Source organism: Cryptomeria japonica, chromosome 7 (assembly GCF_030272615.1).
Source record: "Cryptomeria japonica chromosome 7, Sugi_1.0, whole genome shotgun sequence".
Classification (NCBI taxonomy): Eukaryota; Viridiplantae; Streptophyta; class Pinopsida; order Cupressales; family Cupressaceae; genus Cryptomeria; species Cryptomeria japonica.
The window spans coordinates 283,805,726-283,821,453 of NC_081411.1; the positions used below are offsets into that span (position 1 = coordinate 283,805,726).

The 15,728-nt window shown below is 34.8% G+C and overlaps 2 protein-coding genes across 3 annotated transcripts; both read right to left on the minus strand.

Moving 5' to 3' along the window:
* Positions 1 to 815: 815 nt before the first annotated feature.
* On the minus strand, positions 816 to 5,640 carry LOC131856327 (protein SIEVE ELEMENT OCCLUSION C-like). The gene is made up of 3 exons (XM_059207979.1): positions 5,237 to 5,640; positions 4,656 to 5,126; positions 816 to 965 (listed from the first exon to the last, which is right to left on the minus strand). Exons 1-3 carry the CDS (start codon positions 5,387 to 5,389, stop codon positions 831 to 833), a joined length of 759 nt encoding a protein of 252 aa, XP_059063962.1. The 5' UTR covers positions 5,390 to 5,640; the 3' UTR covers positions 816 to 830.
* LOC131855887 (probable disease resistance protein At5g66900) lies at positions 5,640 to 12,604 on the minus strand. 2 transcript variants are annotated; one of them, XM_059207978.1, is made up of 8 exons: positions 12,348 to 12,604; positions 11,816 to 11,935; positions 11,233 to 11,545; positions 8,890 to 9,053; positions 7,749 to 8,797; positions 7,373 to 7,645; positions 5,921 to 7,204; positions 5,640 to 5,775 (listed from the first exon to the last, which is right to left on the minus strand). In XM_059207978.1, exons 3-8 carry the CDS (start codon positions 11,481 to 11,483, stop codon positions 5,653 to 5,655), a joined length of 3,144 nt encoding a protein of 1,047 aa, XP_059063961.1. In that variant the 5' UTR covers positions 11,484 to 11,545; positions 11,816 to 11,935; positions 12,348 to 12,604; the 3' UTR covers positions 5,640 to 5,652. The 2 variants fall into 2 exon arrangements, with proteins under 2 accessions (XP_059063961.1, XP_059063960.1); XM_059207977.1 differs by having other exon boundaries at positions 12,027 to 12,604.
* Positions 12,605 to 15,728: the final 3,124 nt, after the last annotated feature.

Consider the following 15,728-nt stretch of genomic DNA (forward strand, 5'->3'; position numbering starts at 1 on the left):
ACTGCCCCCAAACCCCCGTTGAAAAATATGGGGGGAAACTGCGTCGATAGAAGTAGGGAAAATTTAACCTCCGAGTCTATTGATATGCATATTGACAATGTGAATGAATTGAAATTCTGATTTATGAATGCATAATTGCATATTGTCTATTGAGTATTAACAATGTTGTATGTTCAAAATTTACATTCTAAAATGTTTTCAACTTTTCATAGTATCATACACATGCTATATCCATGTTTTATTGTTTTCATATGAATATAATGTATGTATGCATGCTTTATCCATGTTTTCATATGAACATTTAGAATTTTGAAATTTTCCTATATATTTTAAATTTTTCCTATATTTTATATAGCTGTCCCCTATGCCGTCCCCCGCCGTCCCCAAATTTGGCAAAAAAATTTGCCGTCCCGGAAATGCGTCCCGCCATCCCCTGCCATCCCCGTCCCGGAAACTTGGGGTAACTTTGAAAAAAATTAAAAAAAAACTCAATTTTAAAGCTTGCATGACTTTTTTCTGGGTCTTGGCGAGTCCATCTGAAAGACTCGCGAGTGCTCGCGCGAATCCTTGCAAAAGACTCGCGAGTCTTTTAGATGGACTCGCCAGGACTCGTCTCGCGAGTCCTCGGCGAGTCGACTCGTGGCTCCCAAGGACTCGCGAGTCCGTGGCGAGTCCACGATTTTTTAAACTATGGTATGAACTAGATCCAAGCAAATAAATACAAGCTGTAACAGCACGCTAAAATCATAAACCATACCCCAACAACCTATTACAAATTGTAACAGCAGCTTAGAAACATACAATAAACAAGAACCCTCCATTGTGACATTTCAACAAGGCACCTTAAACTTCAAAAGACGTTGCAATTGTCTGGAACACATAGTGTCGTTCACATGAAGTTGAAGAACTTGATATTTAATAGCATCCAAATGCCTACTGATCTGCACCTTCTCATTGGGTACCCTCTGCATATAAGAACATTAAAAAACAATGTTGAAAATGATCTTAGAAAAAATTGCTAAACATCTACTCTTCCATATACTCAGCAAAATAGTTTTAGCTTCCTTCCAACATAAAACATGGTCAAAAATAGCAGGAAGATATTTAAAAATTGCATTCCGTTTATTTTTAGCCTATAGACAGTCCCAAAAGATGTGTTTCAAACTTTCACTGCATTGACAAAACGGACAAACAAGTGTTCGGATCTTTAAATATTTCAATCTTTTGCCCACTGGCAATTTGCAGTGCAAGAGTTTCCAAGACAAAATCTGAGCCTCAGCTTCAGCTTTTGACCTCCAAACTTGAGCACTCAAATTTCTCCATGTTTTTTCTTTAAATTTGCATTTCCATTTGAGGTTCAGTCTGGGATTCAATGACATAGAAGGGAGAAGATTCAAATACACCTTCTTCAATGGGAAGTATGAAAATTGAAATTTAGACAACCATAACCAATCTTTGAAAAAGTTACAATAGATTGGAGTGCAAATTTTCATAGTCAAGTCAACCAGCACCAGTGATTTAACAAAAATAATGACCCCTTTATACCTGTTATTAATGTCAAACTGATTTTTAATACAATTCCAAGTTGCCCAATCTAAATTATTAAAATCCCATAAGTCCCTAAACTGTTGAACTCCCTTATTGAACAAAAAAAGAGCTCGTCTTGGAAAGGCAATAGCTAAGGGATGGCCTTGATATTGGACCAATCTGTTCCACCAAATGGAAGATGTCCCGAAGCTGAAACCATGTTGCAAAGAAGAACTTTTCCAATTTAGGCACTGGCAAGTTTGTTGCCATGCTTTCCATATGGACTGCAGTGGAAAGCAATCAGATTTAAGACAAAATTCGAAGAATTTTAATCATTTTTCCTTGAAATTTTAATATGAAGGACAATTTCCAGATTTTTGAAGGGTTTCTAGAAGCGAGTTTTGTAAATTATCTTGCATTTTGCTTACTTAAGATTTCATTCACAATAAAGATTTAAATGTTTTCTTTTTCTTTTTCAGTTTGGATGCAAGCAATGTGATGTATGGAGCGTGGAGTGAAGGACTTCACTATATGAAGAAGCTCAAACAATGCTATGAAGAAGAATCAAGGTTCAAATTCAAGAGAAGACGAAGGTACGATTTGGAGAGACTTTACAAGCATATTGCAAAGACAACATCACAAATGTAAATGAAGAGGATCAACATGTCAAAGTAACAAAGATGAAATCCAAGAATCATTGCTAGTATGCCAAGGTGAAAAGCTTCAAGATGAAAAGATTGGATCAAGGTTGAGGTGGCATCCCAATCATCACTCACCCAATCAAATGGTACCAAGTCAAGGATATCCAAATACAATGTACCTAACTCACCTAATGAAGGCACTGAGTTTGAGATAACTAACTTCATCATTCATTGGTCGGGATTCAATGAAGGACATGTGTCCTATTCATTGTAATTTTCTTATTGGTCAAGGAGGAATTTGTTGTAACAAACCCTAATTAGGGTTTTATTGTAAAATCTTGACCATTGATTTGATAATCAATCTGAGCCATTGAAATGTAATGAGACCTTTATATAAGGCTCAATTCTTTCATTTGTAAAGGTTAAGAGAAAATAGTTAAATAATAGACAACAATTATGAATTAGAAGTTAGAGTAGAAGTTAGAATAGGAGGAGAAGGCAAAGATTGTTGCCAAGATCTTGTTGTAAGAGACATGTTTTCATTGAAGTTATGGTGAATTCTCTATGTTAATTCAATATGTTGCATGGTCTCTACTTCTCATTTGCTTTAAAGTTGGTTACATGAATGGAAGATATCATTGTTGATGAATAGTGTATCTAATGTTCATACTACTAGTAATTTGCTGATTGTAAATTGCAATGCGTAGTCAACTAAACTTGTGTGAAAGTTTAACTTCTTTTACTTCATGCTCATTGTTTGTGTGATTGATGTGCATTGGTGATATGAAAATCATTTGTTTATCCTCAGGAGATTGTACCAGTTTTGTGTAGTTGTTCCTTATGGCGAAACAAAGCTTGGTTTGGTAACACCTAATCAACAATTAGTTCCTACATTCTTGGGATTAGATTAGCTTTCTTAATTCTTAATTCCTTTTGCTATTTGTTTTCCAAGTAAGTTTTCATGTTCTAGCAACATTCATGTTCAATGTAAGTCCCCTCGTAATTCCAGCAATATCACATCAAAACATTGAGTTATCCACACATCAAGACTTGACAATAGAAACCTTGGAGTCACCTTGTATGATCACATAGCTTAAATTTGAGAGGATTTTGTTCAAGAGAGGATAAAGTACTTGGTAGTTTATTATGTATATGAAGTGCATAAAAAACACATCAACAATCTAATCTAATAAATTGAAAAATCTGTCATTAATACCAAAAATAAGAAGGCACCCCGGTGAGATGTCTAACTCACACAACATGGATGAGACCAAACATCTTCAAACTCCCATTAGGGATAACCATATGCACCAATTTATCAAGTTTTGGACATAATTTTATCCAATTAGCACATCAAACATCATAAGGTAGCGTACTAATTTGGAGTTGGAGAATGCACTTTTAATGCTCTCGGTTCAATGTTTTTTATAAACATTTTTCAGAAATGGAAATCAGGAACATTTAGTAGTATTTATGAGTTTTTCTTTCTCATGAATCATTTCTCATAGTTGTTTTAACCTTTTAAATGATTTAACATGATTATAAACGACTATATACATTTTTCACTTCTTACCACTTACCAAATCCATTTTTATGTTTTTACTCTTCACCTTTTTATGTAATTTATTACAGTTGAAAAGATTTCAGTCTATTTCATATAACTATATAATTCCTCAAATATCAAATGTACTTATTAGTATATGCAGATTTCATAACATATAGTTGCAATTCGAGTCATTAAACTTCCTTTTTTTTGTTTTCTTGTCCTTCTTGTATTCCACGAATTTTGGTACATTTTAGAAACTTAAACATCCTGCAGTAATAGAGTGATCATACCCATGTAGGAATTTTGAATTAGTGATAAAGAGAGTTGGACACTATATCATCGTTCCATCTCAAATCTAAAACTTGTTTCAGTCCTTTGTTTTTAATATCACACAACAACTCTTCCTCATCCTTACCACCCTTCAACAGCACCTCTACCATTTCCTTTCCCCTCGCAGTCACCATCTCCCCATCTTCATCAATCACAATCAGCCCCACATCTCTATTGGATTTTTTCAAGAGACCTGACACTAATCTTCTCACCTTTAATATTTTTTCATCATCTTTCATTCTACTCAGATCATTATACAAATCCACAACACGCTGCCACAATTTATATGCATCCAAGAATGAGAGATTTGGAATGTTAGACATTGCCTTTCTCTTCATTTCATAAGCATCTTCTTCTTGAACATTCGTCCAAATGTGAATAGGTCTCTTCCCCACATAGAGAACTTTGACCTTGATTTTCAACTTCATCAATGCAAAATTCAAACTAGGCACAAAGTTTAACATCTTCTCAAGGGAACCTGTGCACAAAGGAACTGTTTCTCCATGCACATGGCCTCTTTTACCTATCAGCACAGCGGCAATTATATAAGATATTAATGAGATTAAAAGAATTCTTTAATTATTCATGGAATTTGATTGATTGGAACTTACCTTCAATTGAGATGACTCCAGATTTTGAAAGACAAATTCCACACTAGATTGGACCTTGAGTCCCTCCCACTCTAGCTTCCTGAGATCATCTTCGCGGCTTTGACAAAATGGATATGCCTCCAACCCCCACCTTTCTACCATAGGCAATGCATCTTTGCATGAAATCATTCCCTTTGCATCTACCACAACTAGTGCGGTTGCTGTATTAACCAAATAATTTAATGATTCTGGGTTTATTAGCCACGGATTTGGAACCACTGGCCATGCAGAATTTGTAGCGCATCTCTGATATTCAGCCCAAGTTGGCTTCCCCCAATCCACTCTTGGAATCCAAACAACTTCTGCTAGATAGTCGTGTCTGTCTTGCATCTTTAGATACATATCTTTCAAAGCTGAAGTCTGTGTTTCCGATATGTTAATGGGTGTAATCAATAATAATAGCATTTTGTCTTGTATGTCAGTGACCTGCACCTATAATTATCAATGAAAAACAACTTAGCACCAAAAGTTTGCATTATAAATTTTGTAAAATTGCAATTTTAAATGAAAATTACTAGATAGTAGCTTGAAAAAATTAATACCCGTTGTTTGTTCTTGATCAGAAGAAAATCTGTTTCTGTAGTCAGCAACAATGCTCTCAACAATTCAGTATTGCTTTCTCTCGGGGTTCTGATTAGGAAGCTAACCTCATTAAGTATATAAGAGATGTCTTCCCACACTGTAAAACATTTCATGCCATTTTCTTGTAAACCATCAGAGGTACAGAAGACATATTCTCTATAAGTAGGAAACAAAGCAAATAATTTATCCAAGAGTAAGGAAGCCTGGGAGTTTTCAGGTGTGTAAGCCAGTATCCTGTCTTTCAAATTAGTCGGTAATGAACTGAATTCTTTGCCGATATATATGAGTTTGAAGGATTTATAATTGGATTCCAGCCGTTGGAGATTTCTTTCCAGTAATTCCCATACCGAGGGTTCAGTGGAACGCAAACTAATGATCAAGATGAGAGCGGTCTCTGGCTGAAGAGAGGATGAACAAAATGGATGTTGATGAGAGTCGATGAGGATTCTTTCTTCCCTAAAGAACTTTGATATTGTTGCTTTAAAGAACTATGACTCTCCTGCAATACACAAACATGGCATTTCCTTAAATCATCCATAGTGAAAAAAATCATATGTTTTTCTTTGAATATATTGCAGCGAATGCAATATATACAGCTTTCAGTCTCTGAATGGTTTTAACTATAAAATAAACCACAACTATACCTGCAATTTTCCTGTTACCACTACCAGATGGCAGTTATCCTTCTCCCTTTGCATTTCCATCCACCGTTGGATCATCCTTTCACTTCCACTGATGTCTACACGCCACAGGCTTTCAATTGCCACAACACTATCCATCCATTTCCCTTCTAACCTCTCACAATTTATGAGTCCCAGTCTTATTAAGGATGGTAAGGAATGGAAATTTGCAGAGAGAGATTGCAACTGAAAGCATCTTGACAGATCTAACTCTTCCAAGCAAGCAAGATCACCAAATTGTTCAGGAAGTATCATCAAACTACTGCATTCAGACAAGTCTAATTTTATTAATGCTCTAAGGCAATGGAAGTCACTGCACAATTCCTCTAACTTGCGACATCCTGATAAACATAACTCCTGCAAACATCTAAGTTTACCAAAACCTTCTGGTAGCTTTGATAAACTCCAGCAATTGACCATGTTTAATTTTCTTAATGCTACCAAGCAATGGAAGTTATTACACATTTCTTGTAAGTTTTCACATCCATGTAAGTCTAAATCTTGAAGGGAACTGATTTCTATGAGCCGACTGGGAAGCATCTTTAAACTGGAGCACCTCCCCAGTGAAATTTTTTTAATCATTGTAAGTTTGCAAATTTCTCCTGGTACTTCTGTCAAACTTGAACACCCACTAAATGATATGGACCCTGTCAATGATGTCAACTGTCCAATGCTTTCCGGAATACTTCTCAGCTTTGCACATTCACCTAACCGTAAAGAAGTTAAGGATGTTAAATTCCCAATTCTTTCGTGGAGCCCAAATAAACTGCTGCAATGTTCTAACCACAGCGACCTTAATGAGTAAAGCTTATCAAAACTGCCTGGAAGCTCCTGCAAATTCTCACAGTATGTTAAATCAAGCTTAGTGAGAGCCTTCAATTTGCCAAACCCTTCTGGCAACTTCTTCAGATTCCTACAATAACTCAAAACCAACTCCTGCAAAGCTTGGAGCTTCTCCAATGAATCTGGTAATTCTTTCAGATTTTGAGAAAAGGACAGGTTTAGCTTTTCCAAAGCAAATAATTGACCAAAACTCTCAGGAATTTCTGTGAATTCGCATTTTGACAAATCTAACTGCTGTAATTTGTTAAGCTGCTGAAATGCTTTTGGCAGTTTTTGCAATTTACAAAAGCGCCAGGCACATATTCGTAGGTCCTTCAATACTGCTACTGTGTATGGATTGATTTCAAGATTTTGAAGGCTCTTGCCTTGTTCTGAGAGCTTAAGCACTTTGAGTTTTGATTGTATCTGAAACTAAAGAACAATATTAGCTCACATCCACTGAAGCCTTCTCTTTATATAAAAAATTGTAGTTGAATGGTCTAGCAATCACATTTTAGCAAGAAAATTGTTGCATATCATGTGTTCATAATAAAAATCATTGAAGAAAACACTTGACAAAAAGGGAGTACAAACCTTGGACAGATCTAACACCGTGTTGCCCGCAGAGTTGTAATCCATGAATGTCAAACGCTTTAACCTTGATATATCAAATGGAAGATTGGGCACTTTTCCCACTTGAAGAAACCTTAACTCATTAAATTGTTGACTGCATTTTCCTTTCACAATTATTGAGTCTCCCATTGCAAATACTCGTAAAGACCCACACATCGCATCTAGCTTTTCTGCTAATAGATGAAAAGGCTTCTTATTCCATCCCAACCAAACTCCTTTTATTTGGCGGAGAGCCTGTTGATATAAAGAAGCCACGACAACATAACTGAATATGTATTATGAAACACCCTACAACAGCTTGCATAAATTTAATATGAATAGTAATAGGTTTTCATACCTGTTCATTGTTCAGGACTGCAGAAAAATCACCTAAATCATTGAAACGGTTGCCTTTTGATTTATTACGACCAGCCGCTAGAAGAAGATCATGAATACTTATCCTGTTTACTTTTCTTTTGACATCATAACCTTCTTCAAGCTCTATTCTTTTGAGCAGAGCCCCCTCTTCTAGGCTTTCTAGTTCTTCCTCTCCTACAATGCACGCAACTTCTTCCCACTCCCAATTATAGAAGAATGAGCATATGTCAAGGAAGGCCGCTTGAGAACTTGGTTGAAGCTCCTCATATACAAAGAGAATCCTTGATTCATCGAAACTCTCTTCCTTGTAGCCACTAAAAGCTTCTCCACATTGGAGCCAATTGAGTACTCTTTCATAAGCTTCATCTTTGTTCTTTCGTTTATGGAGATATGCTCCTACTACTTCCAAAAACAGAGGACAGCAACTGCATTTCTTTGCTATCTCCTTGGCCTGAGGGCTTTCATCCAATATTGAATTGATGTCCTGTTCTCTGTCTATCTTTTTGCATAACACTTGCAGGGCTGCTTCAAGAGAAAGAGGTCCCATAGGATAAATTTTACAGGGTTTAATCCTGCAGTCCTCAACCACTCCCAATATATTTGTTTTTCTAGCTGTTAGAAGCATCCGTATTTTTTTGGGACCTGTTATCTCCTTAGGTAGAAGCTTCTCCAGATGGTCTCTCCTCAAGACATTGTCAATGTATAAGAAGACAGTTTCTTTTTCCATTATTTCTTTTAAGCATTGCTGTCCACTTTTATAGTCTCTTACCTTTTGCTTCACACCAGTCAAATCCTGTACAATCTGGGATTGCAGCTCCTCTATTTTGGGATCTAAGTCTAGGTTTTGGATGAGAGTAGCTTTGGAATGTTTCCAACCATGGAATTTCTCTTGCAGAGATACATAAACTGCATCAGCTAGAGTCGTCTTCCCAGCACCTCCTATTCCATGTATAACAACTGCTACAACTGGCTTGTCATTTTCCAAATCAAGTAGTTCAACGACTTTAGTTATCTGTTGCTCTATCCCAACTGCTTTCAAAGTTGACAAAAAGAAATCAGAACTTACACAATATCATCAGTTACTATCAGCAAATAGCTGAACAGTAAATATAAGCAATTACCTGCATCATTCAAGAAAGGAGCCTGTGAGGCGCTGCTTCCCATAGTGCTATGAATATCATCTAAAATACAAACATTAATCTGTTCATTTAATGTCTTGCGCATCTCATCCACTTGAAAGCTAAGTTCTTCAAGGTCTTGTTTGTCTTTTGAAGCCATGGACAACCTAGATCAAGAATTTAACAAATATGTTATGTGTTTAGCTTATAAGCAATCCAAGTTTCTAAACATATTATTGAGCATTTATGATTCTTGAAAAAGTAGGAAAGGGGTGAGTATTTACTATTTAGTTATCTTTTTATGTCCCTCTTCATTAAGACCATCTAGGGTTAATAGTAATACTGCATGGCATCAACTATGTCTACACAACTGTCAAGTGCTTTACCAGGTATATGCACAGAAGGAAATGGACTTGAAACATTTCAAAGTTGTCGGTTTCTCAAGATTTGGATTCTAATCCACAGTTCTTCCATATACACAATTTATTCCAGTGCATTTATGACAATTTCAGGTGTAGATAATGGCATCAAATATGGGTCAATAAGTTTGATTCAAAAACTGTAAAATGAATCTCAATAAAAAATCATAATTTAATAGATTGTAAAAAATATCTTGTATCTATCATTGGATAAGCTATTAAAGCTCTATAATGAATGTTCCATAAGGCACAACACTCGCCAAAAGTTTTGCAGATGGAGTAGCAAGTTAAACGGGCTTAATCTTGGGGAAATCTTCATGTTTAAGAATGCTTGACTTGAAGTACTACTAGGATGGGTGACCTCCTGGAAAGTCTCAATGCTTCACCCTTGTGAGCATCACTTGGATGCAATAAGTGCAAAGTGGATCATTCATTCTCATGAGGGATGGGTTTGCGTGAACCACTACTCATGAAATATGGGTCAATGTGTTCGACTCAAAAGCCACGTAACTGAATCTTAATAAAACATCATAATTTGATTTACTGGAAAATATCTCCTACCTATCATTAAATGAGCTAAATGGACTCTATAATGAATGGTTCTTAAGGCACAACACATATTGAAGGTTTTTGCAAATGGGATAGCAAGATAAGTGGGCTTGATCTTGGGAGAAACTCAATGGTCAAACACACTTGAGTCAAAGTTGTAGTGGAACGAGTAACCTCCCAAGGAGTCCTAAGTCATTCATACTCATGAGAGATGAGTTCCTAGAAGTCACTACTCATGAAATATGAGTCAATGAGTTTAACTCAAAAACTATGCAATTGAATCCCAATAAAATTTATCATAATTTGATATATTTGTGAAAAATATCTCATACTTGTCATTGGATGAGCTAAAGGGGCTCTATATGAATGTTTCATGAGGCACAATACTTATGAAGGTTTAGCAAATGAGGTAACAAGCTAAGTGGACATGGTCTTGGGGAAACTCCATGTTCAAGCATGCTTGAGTTGGAGTATTGCTACAAAGGATGACCTCCTAGAAAGTTTCAATGCTTCACCCTTGTGAGCATCACCTAGATGCATAGAGTGCTAAGTAGACTATTCATGCTCATGAGAGATGGATTCATGTGAATCACTACTCATGAAACATAATCAATGAGTTTGACTCAAAAACTATGTTAGCGAATAATGATAAAACATCATAATTTGATGTACCACAAAAAATACCTCCTAGTTATCAATGGATGAGCTAAATGTGCTCCATAATGAATTGCTTTACAAGGTACAATATTTGCTGAAGGTTTTGCTAAGTGGGCTTGGTCTTGGGGGAGACTCCATGGTTAAGCACACTTGAGTTGGAGTAATACTAGGATAGGTGACCTCCCAAGAAGTTCCGGTGTTTTACATTTGTGAGTGTCGTAGATGTAGTGTGTGACAAGTGAACCATTCATACTCATGAGAGTTGAATTCTTTGAAGTTTGAACCACTACCCATGAAATATGGATCAATGAGTTTAACTCAAAAACTATATAATTGAATCTTGATAAAAATATGATTTCATAGACTACAATAAATACCTCCTATTTGTCATATAGGTAAACGACATCTAACCCACAAACTCAAGCACTTTTACTGGTGCTTTCCTATCTGTTCCCAGGTAGTCATTTTGTAGTTGTGGTGTGGTTTGTAGGTAAAGCATTCTACTTGCCTCAAGAAAGCTTAGGATTTCATTTGAAACACAAGCATAACTTAATGTATAACGATAGATGTACTTGGAAATATCCAATGTGCTTAAAATGATTGATTATTTGTTTATCTAGATTTCATCTTTTTTATTTGTAGTAACAAGAGCACATTGTGCAAGAAAAAGGAAACAGGAAATAAGTTTTTCTTTCAGCTAAAAGCTGTTGTTTTGGCTTACCTTCCAAGTGTTTTTCTTTTCTTTTGAAAACAACACAATATTGCTCCTTCAACTATCAACTGTATAGATTCTTTTATCCTTGTCTGCATCTCATTTTTTAGATGAGGAAGACGCTTGAGTTGCATAATTACTTTGCATAAATTATTCATAGACTTGAGAAGCTTCAAGCGCTCCATTCTGTTAGATTCAATTGTATCCAGCCTTTGTAAAACAGCAGCGACCACCAAGAAGCCCACTCCAACCCAATGCATATTTCCAAAGGTATCAACACTGCTATAGTTGTCCCATGTTTATCTCCAAGAGACTTTGATATCTGACCCACAAAGCAATATCAACTTCAAAATGTATTAAAGATCACAATCTCCTCTACTTTTGGCTATTAAAATAACCTGGTACAGTTTACTTGTAAGTAAAATCTAGATGTAACCTAATTTTTTTATCTAAATAGAGATATTGATGTCTATTTCCAATTAAAAATCACAATTCAGTTTTCTGCTAACTAAAATCATTAATCTACAAAATCTGTTTTGTGCCAGGAGGAATATGAGCTGAACTACATGTTTCTAAAACAGGCGAATAGCACCTGGCGAGAAATGATGTTGACATGCTTTGACACGTCTTCGGAGAATTTGGATGTATGTGCTGCAGAGGGGAGGCCAGCTGCACCATAATTTAATTTCCCAAAAGATGGATTTCATTTCCCCTGCAACAATAATCAACCTTATTGATCAAAATCCATCCTTGAACTGAGGAAACAAACATTGGAATCCTTGGAAGATAGAGATGTTTTCTACCTTAGTGTCGTATTGAGAAGTAACACTGTCAATCATGTGGACTAGTTGTTCTAGATTGAAATCTGGTGCATCCTCGCTAGTTTTAAGAAATCTATCAATAAGTTCAGAGGTAGTAGGAGAGGTTGGAGCAGTTGAGGCAACAGAAGACATGTTAAAATTGGAGGATAAAACTGAAGGGGGTGTTGCAAGGAGACAAACAGAGAATCGTTGTCCACAGATGCTGGAAAGAAATCAGATTGTATTCTTTGTAAGCTATGAACACGTTGAGATAGAACTATAGAAGTATGGTCTAAGAGAAGGCTTCACCAAAAGACTATGTACCTTCTACTTGAGGGTATGCATCTTGAGCCAAATGATAAAACCAAGCTCCTTGTCAAGAGGCGGTGTAGTCTTCACTAGATGATATGTAACTTCACATACACCACATATAAATATGGACACTTTTAATTAAAATACAGACAAACCCTTGGTCCACCTGAAGTGACCCCATCTCTTCTAACTATTTGCCGTGACCTGTAATCATGTTGGTTTCTTCTGCGTTCATACTAATCCTATACTTTTATACAAGCCATGTAAGACCTGGACTCCAAAATAATTAGGCAAATGTCAACTGTTGCACTCATTCAGAGTTAAACTATTCAATAGGTACTGGTAGGCTGTCAGTTTCGTAGTATGTGCATTTGGATTCTTTTGCATGGAGTCAATAATTTGTTTATAAAAATTAAAGCATTACCATGCCGTGACGGCCAGGCATTGTTAGTATTATTATTAGTTTCTGCGGATAGGCAGGATTATTTATGCATCTAACGGCAGGATTACTTATGCATCCGTTAGATGCAATTTTTTTTTTTTTTTGCTGTCCAATCATGTCATTGAATTAAGAAAATCTATTAACATTTCTATGCTTATATTTGGCATGATTCAAATTTTTTTTTTTATTTGTAGAAAAATATTTATTTCTCTAGTCTTAATAGTTTGGTCTGAATAAAATGAGAAAAAGTAAATATATAAAGATCTAAAAAAGTCAAAAATCTTATCCTCTTCTTTAATGCAAGGAGAAAAGATCCAATCAGATGTAATCAGTTGTTCGAGAAATCTAGACAAATCTTATCCCATTGAATGTGTCTTTGAATGCATTGAATGTGTCTTTGAATGCAGAGAATGGTATGACTTATGCATCCGTTATATGCAATTTATTCTTTTTGCTGTCCAATCATGTCATTTAATTAAAAAAATCTATTAACATTTCTATAGTTTTATTATTTTTACATATTTTAATAATATTATCAAAATTATTTATTTCTTTTCCTATTGGCTTATATTTGCTATAGTCATTAGCATAATTCAAATTTTTTCCTTTTATTTGTAGAAAAATATTTATTTCTCTAGTCTTAATAGTTCGGTCTGAATAAAATCGGAAAAAGTAAATCTAGAAAGATCTAAAAAAGTCAAAAATCTTATCCTCTTCTTTAATGCAAGGAGAAAGGATCCAATCAGATGTAACCAGTTGTTAGAGAAATCTAGACAAATCTTATCCCATTGAATGTGTCTTTGAATGCATTTTATTCTTTTTGTTGTCTAATCATGTCATTGAATTAAAAAAATCTATTAACATTTCTATAGTTTTATTATTTTTACATATTTTAATAATATTATCAAAATTATTTATTTCTTTTCCTATTGGCTTATATTTGCTATAGCCATTAGCATAATTCAAATTTTTTCCTTTTATTTGTAGAAAAATATTTATTTCTCTAGTCTTAATAGTTCGGTGTGAATAAAATGAGAAAAAGTAAATCTAGAAAGATCTACAAAAGTCAAAAATCTTATCCTCTTCTTTAATGCAAGGAGAAAGGATCCAATCAGATGTAACCAGTTGTTAGAGAAATCTGGACAAATCTTATCCCATTGAATGTGTCTTTGAATGCATTGAATGTGTCTTTGAATGCAGAGAATGATATGAAATTCTATTGAGCCCTTTGTTGCGTTGCAATTTGGCAGCCTTTTTCCTGCAAAAATATCAACGGTCATAGCATGAAGCTTTTATGCAATATATGTAGCTATTATAAATTCACTAGCCAAGGGTTTTTCTTTTTAAGATTCGTATTTAATATTTTCAGTTTGCCCAAGTTTAATTTATGGCTTTTGATCAATTCATTTCTTGTGTTAAGAGGCAACTAGAGCTTTTTACGCTCTCATAGTTTTTTTACTACACCAAAATTGACATTTTTTTATGTTATTGATTGTTGATTATGTTTGTTGCTTGCTCTTTTGGCTTTTGTTATGGCCAGGCGGAGGTGTAGCGGGTGGTGGTTTCTCTATAAGCGGGTTTGCCTATGTCTTGGGGCTTCTGTTATGCTTTTTTGGTTAAAATTTGGAAGGGAATGTTCCTTGATTTTTACTTGAAAAAAGTTTTGTTTATTTTTTCAATTGCAGATTTCTCTTCTGCTTTTGGTATAGGATAAAATGATACAAATGGTCTTTTTATATTTATGACGGAGTACTGAATTCACCAAGGATATGTCAGGGATTTTGGGGATTCAATTCTCAGATACCTTAATTTGTTTCTGCAATTCTTCTAATATTTCAAAGTCATTACTGTTAAATTGTTTAGAAGTCTAGCTAATTCTGTTCTGAAATTTTTTCCATTATTTTGGTTAAAATTGTATGGAGATTTTCTTTATTTTTTTAATTAAAAATTGTAAAAATTATTGTTAAATGTGTAGAATATTTTCACAGCATCCCCAGTTCTTCCATAGGCTATCTCCCAATATTTCCTATCAAAGTAAACATTTTAGATTCAAAATTATAATAAATTTACACACGGAAATGAACTGTATTGTTTGGGTATAAGTAATAAATTTAAATCTTGAAATTGATTTAGTGGTTTGAGGAAACGGCCATGGTTTTGACAAATTAAAACTGTTCATATTTTAATTTATCTTAAATTTGTTCATTCAGCAAATTTTACAATTCCTTTCTATGGCATTTATTTGGTTACTCATGAATTCTAATGATACAGAATGCATATGTTTCAAAGGACTCAACCTCAAAGCCTAGTATGAGGAGACCTCATGTCCTCCATTGTCCCAATGATCAAGCTAAACAAAACACTTCATAGAAAAAATTACAACACTAATCTAAAACATCTCGGCAGGAACTTGACGCTTTGTGTCTCTTGTTTATAAGGTAGACAATTCAGTCTGTAGATTTCCAAAAGATCAAGCAAGACAAATTTTGTCGGTAAAAATGGTAGAAGTCAACATAACACGTCTCATCTCATTAAAATTTGATTGTCGTATGAAATGGAATTCTACTTTATGTTTTTGAGTTAAACTCATTTCAATTATATAGTTCATTTTGACAATAATTTTTTTCTATTATATTCATTAATTTTACATTTTTTATTGTTCATTTTGACACCTTCTATAGAAGTACGTTCAATTCCCATAAAAATGTAGGGATCTATTTTGTCTTATTTGATGCTTGATTTGATTAACCAACAACTTCAACCTCATAGCATCTATAGACATCCTCTTACTCTCTCTTCTTGGGGTTTTCTCTCCCTTTCTTGGGGGCTATCTTTATATTCACACAATGGATGCAACAATGTACGTTAATAAAAACTAGAAGCATTTAATTTGACGTGTTTGTGACACTTAAATGCATGAAAAGAAAAAAATATATTTTATTTATTTTATC

Excerpts from the sequence above, each read along its gene's own strand:
- LOC131856327 (XM_059207979.1), bottom strand. The coding sequence starts at position 5,389 with ATGAAATGTTTTACAGTGTGGGAAGACATCTCTTATATACTTAATGAG. Across the intron at positions 5,127-5,236 it reads TGATCAAGAACAAACAACGG|GTGCAGGTCACTGACATACA; the intron begins GTATTAATTTTT and ends TGATAATTATAG. Across the intron at positions 966-4,655 it reads TGGAGTCATCTCAATTGAAG|AGGGTACCCAATGAGAAGGT; the intron begins GTAAGTTCCAAT and ends TCTTATATGCAG.
- LOC131855887 (XM_059207978.1), bottom strand. The coding sequence starts at position 11,483 with ATGCATTGGGTTGGAGTGGGCTTCTTGGTGGTCGCTGCTGTTTTACAA. Across the intron at positions 7,205-7,372 it reads CGGTGTTAGATCTGTCCAAG|ATACAATCAAAACTCAAAGT; the intron begins GTTTGTACTCCC and ends CTTTAGTTTCAG. Across the intron at positions 5,776-5,920 it reads TGGTAACAGGAAAATTGCAG|GAGAGTCATAGTTCTTTAAA; the intron begins GTATAGTTGTGG and ends TGTGTATTGCAG.